At 67.5% G+C, this 8,791-nt stretch overlaps 1 protein-coding gene across 1 annotated transcript; it reads right to left on the bottom strand.

Annotated features, from left to right (window-relative positions):
- Nucleotides 1–1,923: 1,923 nt before the first annotated feature.
- On the bottom strand, nucleotides 1,924–5,168 carry ZBTB42 (zinc finger and BTB domain containing 42). Its single transcript, XM_042990714.1, has one exon. It carries the CDS (start codon nucleotides 5,163–5,165, stop codon nucleotides 3,945–3,947), a length of 1,221 nt encoding a protein of 406 aa, XP_042846648.1. The 5' UTR covers nucleotides 5,166–5,168; the 3' UTR covers nucleotides 1,924–3,944.
- Nucleotides 5,169–8,791: the final 3,623 nt, after the last annotated feature.

The raw sequence follows: 8,791 nt of genomic DNA, 5'->3' as shown, positions 1-8,791 counted from the left end.
TCCTGGGTGCCTTCTGACCTGGGCACCGCCCCGGGGAGGCGGCCCGCACTTGGTGGCCGCTGCCCGTGCGCCTGCCGGGCCTGACCCCCTTTTCCCCTCCAAAGCTGTGCGCCCCGCCCTTGTTCCCATTGTGCACTGAGCAGCCGGGCAGAAGAGCCCTGGGGGCAAGGATGAGGGCCGGTGGCCCTGCCCGGAAGGACTCTGACAGGCAGAGGGCTGCCTTCCCTGCTGCCGTGGGGGAGGTCAGGTGGGGTGGTCGGGAGATGCACAGACCCGTTCTGCCCCGAGTACGGACAGAGGGGGTGCGGCGGGACCCGGGGAACAGCCTGGAAGTGAGGGCTGCAGGGAAAGGAGGGACGGGGACCGGAGCTCGCCCCCGTCTGCTACAGGTCGCCAGCGCGCAGATGGCCAGCACTGCGCCCTCCGCCTGGAAGTTGGTCCAGACTTCAGGGGTCCGTTTGCTGGAGGGGACGATGGAGGAGGCGCCAGACCCTTCCACGTGCCTCGGTTTACCATCCAGCCAGTGGGTCAGGCCGGGTGGCTCCAGCCTGCGAGGAACGGAGCTGGCAGCCTGGGTGACAGACCGGGCAGCGGGCTGGGTGTGGACACAGCTTGGCAGCGCTGGGCCGGCGGGAAGGACCCTGGAAGCCCGGGCCCTGGTCGGCCCCTCCCCCACCCTCCTCCCCTGCCTGGTTAGCATGGCAACAGCCTCCTCCCTGGTGCTGAGAGGGCCGCTGAGTCACGGGCCCAACTGGGAACATGACAGGGTCCCCCTGCAGGACAGTGGCTCCGGTCCAGGAGGAAGGCTCAGTGGGAGGCAGGCTGCGTGGGGGAGGGGAGGCACCAGGCACCACCTCCGAGAGGCGACCAGCTGCGGTTGGGACCGGGGCGGGCCGGGCCTCAAAGTCTAGCCACAAACACAGCAGGCTTTTCAGCACCAGCTCAGCTGAGCACCACCTCTGGGGACCCCTTGGTCCCTGCCCTGCCCCTGGGTCTGTCTGCTTCCACTCTTCCTGAAGGACACTTTGGCCAGAGCGAGGCTTGGCCCGCACGTGAGGCCGTGTGCTCCTCTGCCCCGGGCCCAGGGACGTGCTGAGAGCCTCCAGCTTCCTGCTCCCACGCGAGGGCCGGGCAAGGGCTGGGGCACCCACCCGAGCCCACCTGCCAGCTCTGATCTGGCTCAGGGCTCCAGAGCTCCCCCAGCCCCCTCCACCCCTGGGGCCAGGCCCACCAGCACTGCCCAGATCCAGGCCTCTGAGGGCCCAGCCCCACCCTGAGGGAGGTGGGAGGCACCCGGGTTACGGTGGGAGGACAGAGGGCAAAGGGCATGTGGGGGGGCACACGGGAGTCGGGGTGGCCTCTGAAAGGCGGGTGGACGGGAAGACCCAAGACCAGAGCGTCGGGAGGAGCTTCAGACCCAAGCTCCAGGGCCTGTGGCTGCCCAGCAGGGGCCCCCTTGGACACGCCCTCCCCCCCGAAGAAGTTTGAGGCCTCTGACCGGGTCCCAGGCTGCATCCTGTTCCCCTCACTCAGAGCAGTGGAGGCGACCCATCCACAGCCCTGCCCTGGCCCACGCCCCCCACGGGGCACAGCAGGTGATGCCACCTGAGACAGGGCCCCCCAGAGTGGCCGCTGCCCACCGGGGCCCTCCCCACCCCCCCCACCCAGACCAGCAGCGCCCACACCTCACACACACACCCGGAGACGCGCACACCCCGGTCCCCAGGAATAATCCTGCCCATCTCCCCCTGGGGCGGACTTTATTACCACGGTCATCATCAAGACGATCATGTGAACACAGGAAGACAGCGCCGGTTTCCAGACTGTCGTGGCAGGCGGGTGCCTGCAAAGGAAACCTCCCGCCAAACGCTAAGCACAAACAACTGTCCTCTGGGTCACCGGGAGCCGTCACCGCAGGGGCAGAGCAGCACGAGGCCGTGAGGAGGAGGCTGGACCAGCCTGCGAGGACCCCACCCGGCAGGCTCCCCTCGAAGTGCACCTGCTCGCGCCTCTAATACACGTTCCCACACAATCAGGGCGTTAAATATATAGAGATTTCGTCGGAACCGCGTTGGTTAACAAATAAACTCACCACCTCTCTTTACATTAACTTCACAGTAACTGTTTGCAGAAGACGATGAATCCAGTGTTGAGAACTCAGGGGAGGAAAGTCAGTTTCTTCCCCGTGGCAACCCCTGGGGAGAACCCATTCTCCCTGCTGCCCACTGGGCTATGGGCGTGGCTTGGGGACACAGACACACACACACACACACACACACACACACGGAACCCTGACTCGGTACAGGACACTGAGTGTGAGGTACCACCAGCCCTTCCGGGATACCCACAAGCAGGGGGTCCCCTTCCCCAGCTCTCTCTCAGTCTGCAGCCAGTCCAGGGCCTCGGAACCCCAAGCACCAATGGGGAGGGGGCCCCCCCGCACGGCACGGTGGGCGGCACACACACCAGGAGAGCCGGGAGCCTGTGGGGGGAGACGGCCCCTTCGGTCCACCTGCTGTGAAGGTCACCGGTCATGTCACTCCAGACCAGACAGATGAATAAATAGGACATCAAGTGTTGCCAGGAGACGGGAGAATAACTTAAACTTGGCTGGACTCTGTCCTCAGTGCCTCCAGTCAGTGGGAACCTGGAGTCCCGGGGGTCTGCCACCTGCAGGGCCCCCGGGAGCTGTGGCAGGCCTCCCTCTGGCCTCTCTCCTTGCCGTCAGCGAGGACATTCCGGCAGCAAGATTTGCTGAGTGAGTAGGCGGGCTAGGCGGGGTGGTGACCCCTCCAAACGCACACTCAGAGGTGTGCCCATTCTAGGAGCTGTGGACGACAGTGGGGGCTGTGACCCCAGCCCATCAGGGGCTTGCCCCCCCACCCCGTGCCCTCTCCGTCCGATGGAACTTTCGCCCAGGCCCCACTGGAGGGAAGGGAAGGCCTGCAAACATTGCCCCCGATCAGAGAGAGCAGCTTCGGGCCCCCAGATCACGGCTCTGGAAATGACCGGCAGCTCCAGGGAGACCCTGAGCAGGCAGTGACCTCAGGGCGAGGCCCACAGCAGCCCAGGGGCAACCTGCGGCCACGCCGGTGGGCGGCTCCCTTCCCAGGCCCTTCCCGGCCCCACCCGAGGGATGCGCAGAGGCACCCTGGACCCTGTGCTCAGGCAGGGAAGAGCACGGCCCATCGCCCACGGGAAGACAGCTGGCAGCCTCAGGGAGGCTCCTTCCGCGTCTAAAGAGAATCCTTTCCAAGTTCCGATTCCCTCCCTCCGCCGGAGTTCCCGTGTGGTCGGGATCACGAGCTCTGGGGGACCCACCTCCCACCCCGGCACCTGGAACCCCGGAGCCACTCAGCTTCTGGCAGGTTCTGCAGAACCCTGATTTGCCCTGCCCGCGCTCCCTGTGCCCGGGGCCTCCCGAAGAAGCTCCTACTGCCACCCGCCGGGGCGGCCTGTTCCGTCCAAGTGCCCTTTTTGGGACACGCTGACAGCTTCTGACGCGCTTTGGGACACGCTGACAGTCCCTTTTTGGGACACGCTCTGCCAGCGCGCCAGCGCGGGTGCTCAGGAGGGCCCTTGGAGGGGGACACACGTGCCTCCTGGAGCCAAGGAGCCTGGGCCGGAGGTCGGGGCAAAGGAGACACTGGCTGGAGGGGAAAGGAGGGCAAGACAGTGTTTAAGATCAGGGCACGGGCTGGGGGCAGACGGGAGTCGGAGGAAGGGAGCAGGGGCCGGGCGTGGAAGAGGGCTGCCCAAGCCACGCTGAGTCACCCCCAGTCTGAGGTCCCCGCCAGGGGCAGCAGTGGTCTTCCACCGCGGGGAGCTCTGACCCCGGGGCTCCCCCCAACCCCGTCGCAGCTCCAGCCCAGTGTCCCAGCCGGGAGGTCCCTCCCCTCCCTTTTCCAGCCCACCCCCACCCCCTCGCGCCGCGCAAACACGAGTCACACCAGCAGGGACTTGACCAGCCCACAGTGGAATTTTCGGACGTGGCGGTAGAGGTCCCCCGACTGCGTGAAGCGGCGCTCGCACCAGCGGCAGGCGTGCGGCTTCTCGCGCGTGTGCACCACCGCGTGGCGGCTCAGGTTGTGCGAGTACTGGAAGCTCTTGCCGCACTGCGCGCACGTGTAGGGCTTCTCGCCCGAGTGGGTCCGCTCGTGCCTCTTCAGCGTGTACGTGCACGAGAAGGTCTTCCCGCAGAGCGGGCAGGTGGGCACCGTGCCGTCGGGCGAGAGGCGCGCCCGGCCGCCGTCCCGCTCCCGGAAGTGGGCGCTCAGGTGCAGCTGCAGCACGTGGGCCCCGGGGAACGGCTTGCCGCACAGCGGGCACACGCACGGGCGCGCGCCGGGGCCCAGCTCGTCCCCGCGGGCCCCCAGCTCCGCGTCCGGCTCCGGCTCCGGCTCCGGCTCCGGCTCCCGGCCTCCCGCCGACGGCTCGGCTGCAGGGGCGCAGGGTGGCTGCGGGGGGCCGTGGGCGCCGCCGTCCCGTTCCGACGGCGAGTCCCGCGAGTCCCGCACTGGTGGCTGCGCGCCTTGTTGCGTCTGGACGCGGGGGGTTGTGTGAAGGACACGCGGTGCGTGCGCTGGCTCCCGCCTGCGGCCCGGCTTCAGCGACAGGTCCAGGGCCCGCTCGGCGTCTCCTGGGGCCTGCCAGGGAGGGGGCCCCGGGGCTCGCGGGGGGAGCGCGCGGAGCCCGGAGCGGGGCGGCCCGGCCTTCTCCGGGGCCCGGGCGGGCTGGGTGCGCGGCGGCGGCCCGAGCGGCTCTGCCCGGGCGGCGGGGGGCCCCCGGGGCAGCGCGCGGCCCCTGTCCCTCAGCCTGCCCTTGCAGACCTTGACGACGTCGTACATGTGCAGGTAGCTGGCGGCGGCCAGCACGTCCTCCACCGGCAGGCTGCGCAGGTCCAGGCGGCCCCCGTACATGAAGTCCAGCAGGCGGCCGAAGGCGGGCGCCGTGACCACGTCGCCGTTGAGCCGCACGGCGTCGCGGCCGCCCGCGGGCCGGTCCCTGTAGAAGAGATGGAAGTAGACGCTGCAGGCGGCCAGCACGGCGCGGTGGGCCGGGAAGCGCGCGGCGCCCACCAGCACGGTGCAGTCGCACAGGAAGCCCTGCTCCCGCTGCTGCCGCAGGCGGCCCAGCAGCCGCGCGCCGTGCTCCGGGAACTCCATGCGGCCGCCGGCCTCCGTGGGCGCAGACGGGGCGCCCCCGCGCGCCCCCGCACCTGCCCCGGGCGGGCCCGGCTCGCCCGCGAGTAAAACAGAAGCCGCCGGCCGCGGGGCGGGTCTCGGGGCGCGAACCTGCGCGCGTCCCGGCCGGGCCGCCCCCGAACTTCTCCGCGGGGCGCCGCGTCCCCCGACGCCCGCGTCCCCGCCCGCCGCCCGGCCCTCCGCCGCCGCCGCCGCCGCCGCCGCCGCCGCCGCCGCGGGCCCCATTTATGGCAGCGCGGCCGTGGGGAGCGGGCCGGCGGGCGGGGCGGGCGGAGCCGGCGCCCGCCCCCCGCGCTCACCTCCGCCGCCCCGCGCCGCTCTCCGGCCGCCGCCCGCGCCGCGCGCCCTCCCCGGTGCGGCCCCGGTGCGCGGGGCTCCGGGCGGCGTGCCCCGGCGGGGAGGGCGCCGGGCGGGGCGCGCTCCAACTTGGCCGGCCAGGCAGCGGCCGCCGTCGCCCCGCCCCGGAGAGAGCGAAACTCGGGGCGGGGGCTGGAGGGGGCGGGCCGAGGCGACTTCCCGGAGCGGCGGAACCGCTGAGGTCACCCTCGCCGCCCCTTCCCGGCCCGCCCCGCCTCGCCCAGCCGGGCCCCCGGCGCGCCGCCAGCTGGGGCACCGGGGTGGGAGGGGATGAGGGGCGCGGCGGGGGAGGGGGCTCTCTCGCGATATTTGCCGCCTACGCCTCCGTGTCCCCAATCCTCTCCCCCCCCCCCCCACGGTGGGGTCCCCACTGCGCCCCTCGGCTGAGGAACCCCTTCCGAAGACCGGATCCCCTCCGGCCCCGCGTGGGGCTGTCACCCGAGGGCGCACCTCGAGGGGCGCTGGCCCTGGGACGAAGCAGGGGACACGCGGAGGGGGTCGTAAATTTTGAAAAGATGACACCCCTTCTTCGTGGAAAGCCTCTTTCTGAGGTTGCAGTGAATTTGGCTGGTACCCTCTTCCAAACACTCAAGCAGAACCTTGTTGACCGCGGAGTCTGGGACGGGGGAGGGGGGGGGTGGGCGGGGGGAGGCGGGGGGGTCCCACCCGCTCAGCGGAGCTCGGTACAACCCGTGCTGGGGGCCCAGAGTCCCGAGCTGGGTGTCCCAGAGCCTCACGGACAGGGCGCGCCTCCGCAGACACGGTGGATAGGGCCACAAACGCCTCGTCGGAGGGAGGGAGGCCCAGGCGCCCCAGAGTCCAGAGGAAAAGTGTTTAGGGACGGGGAGACCCTGTGGAGGGGAGGAGTTGGCATCCGGGGGGCCCGGTGCAAGAGCCGGAGGGGCTGCTGGGAGACGGAAGTAGCCTGAGTGCAACAGAGCGATGCGGGCGCCTGGGAGGCTTGGTGGGTTAAAGCCTCCGACTTTGGCTCAGGTCATGATCTCCCAACTTGTGAGTTCGAACCCCCCCTTAGAGCTGTCTGCTAGGAGCCTGGAGCCTGCTTGGGATTCTGTGTCTCCCTCGCTCTCTGCCCCTCCTCCTCCCCCATGCACGCGCTGTCTCTGTCTCAAAAATAAATACAAATTAAAAATAAGTTAAAAAGAAATAGAAAGCGATGATTTTGGAGCAGTTGGGGCCCCAGGGGCGGGGGTGGGGGTACTGTTGGCTGGGAGTCTCCCTGGGGCAATGGTCTAAAGGGGCTGCCCTTAACTGAGCAGGGTTGAGGCACTGACCACTGCTCGGCTTACCTTCACAGGAACCCGTTACTTGGGCACTCATATTATTACACCCGCTTGATGGGGGAGGTTTTTAGGTAAGGGGCCCAGGGCCACACAGCAGGCATTAAGTCCCTGAACCAGGATTCGAACCTGAACAGTCTCCTGAATTCCCACCGGCACTGCCGGCTGCCCAGGAGTCGAGGTGGGGCTGGGGAGGAGGAGTCTCAACCAGGGGCCTGATGGGGTGGGGGGGGGGGGGAGGCGGGCTGCTGGGGAGGGGCTGGACTACAAAGGAAGGGACCTCCAGCGCCAGTCGCCAGAGGCCTGTGAGATGCCCCCAGGGGGGTCCTATTCAAGTCCTTATGTTGGAGACCTGAGGACTAGGCCAGCACAGCTGGTATCTAAAGCCTGTGGGAAGGAAGGCCACATTTTTTTTTCAAGTTTATTTATTTTTAAGTTGAGAGAGACACGCAAGCAGGGGAGGGGCAGAGAGAAGGAGAGAGAGAACCCAAGCAGGCTGTGTGCCATCAGTGCTGAGCCCAACTCGGGGCTGGAACTCACAAACTGTGAGATCATGACCTGAGCTGAGATCAAGAGTCAGACGCTTAACCTACCCAGGCGCCCCAGGAAAGCCACATTTTTATTTATTTTTAAAAAAATTTAATGTGTTATTTATTTTTGAGACAGAGAGAGAGCATGAGCGGGGAAGCGGCCTTGACAGAGGGAGACACAGAATCCACAGCAGGCTTCGGGCCCCGAGCTGTCAGCACAGAGCCCGATGATGTGGGGCTCAAACCCACGAACCGTGAGATCATGACCTGAGCCGAAGTCGGACGCTCAACCGACTGAGCCACCCAGGAGCCACATTTTTATACTAAAAACTTATTCCTTATTCATTTGCAACTCAAATCTGACTGGATTTTTATTTTTATTCCCCAAACCGGGCAAGGTTTGGAACCCTTGCAACCCTTTGGAACCCTTGGAAACCTTGGAACCCTGAGCTCACCCTGTACTCAGCCACGGAGACTGCCCCTGGCTCCCAAGCTCCATCCACTCTGGGGGCCCCTCCTCAAGCACGCGCCCCTCCTCCTGGCACCCCCAGCCCAGGCCCCCCCAGGAGGAAGGGAATTCAAGGCAGGTCAGAGAGAACCCGGACAGGACTGCCCCTGGGGTCTTGGGCTTACAGCCCACCGCCTGCCCCCCGCCAACCTCGGGCACAGCCATTCACCTCCTTGAGCCTTAACACTGTCATCTGCAGTGTGGAGTCTTACCTACCGGCCAGGCCCACAGCAAGACCTCCCTCCCAGAGCCCTTCTTCCCCGGCTCCTCCCCCACTAACCCCCGCCCCCCCCCCCGAGAGTGGTCTCCCCTGAGCACCCCGGCTAAGAGCTCCCCCAGGCCATCTTCTCCTTTCTGGGCCTTAGCCTTTTCCAGAGTGCTCCCCATGTCATGTGACCACACTACCTCACGAGGCCAGGAAGTTGGCTGGGCCCGACACAGGGGGTTCAGTAAATGTCTCTTGAATGCATGCGGTGGCTTTGAGGAATGTCTAACCGAATCCCGAGTGCTCCGTGGCGCCTACCTGTCCCGCGTTGCTTCCCCAGGTCTGGCCCCTGAGGCCACGGAGGCAGGGCTGGCCGTCCTGCTGCGGACAGCTCCCCAGCCGGGCCCGAGGGAGGCCCCGGGGCCGGCAGGGTGCCCTGCCCTGCCCTGCCAGGCTGTGGGGACAAAGCGCTCCTTGGGGCCCTGACAGAGGCTGTGGGTGTAGAGAGAGGCCGAAGCAGGTTGGGACACTGCCTATGGGAGCCGGGGAGGCCAGCCCAGGTAGGGATGAGCCACGGAAGACGGGGTGTCCCCTCTGTGAGGGAGCGCAGGCCCCCTCCCCCGTACCTCTTGGGTGGGAAGGTCTGACTCAGGTCCTCCTGTCCCACCCCCGACTCCCAGGAGAGGCTG

This window comes from Panthera tigris, chromosome B3 (genome assembly GCF_018350195.1).
Source record: "Panthera tigris isolate Pti1 chromosome B3, P.tigris_Pti1_mat1.1, whole genome shotgun sequence".
Classification (NCBI taxonomy): Eukaryota; Metazoa; Chordata; class Mammalia; order Carnivora; family Felidae; genus Panthera; species Panthera tigris.
Note: the sequence above shows the minus strand (reverse complement) of the source record. Positions and strands in the feature narration are given on the sequence as shown.

Bases quoted from the DNA above. Each gene is read 5' to 3' on its own strand.
- ZBTB42 (XM_042990714.1), bottom strand. From the start codon at position 5,165: ATGGAGTTCCCGGAGCACGGCGCGCGGCTGCTGGGCCGCCTGCGGCAG.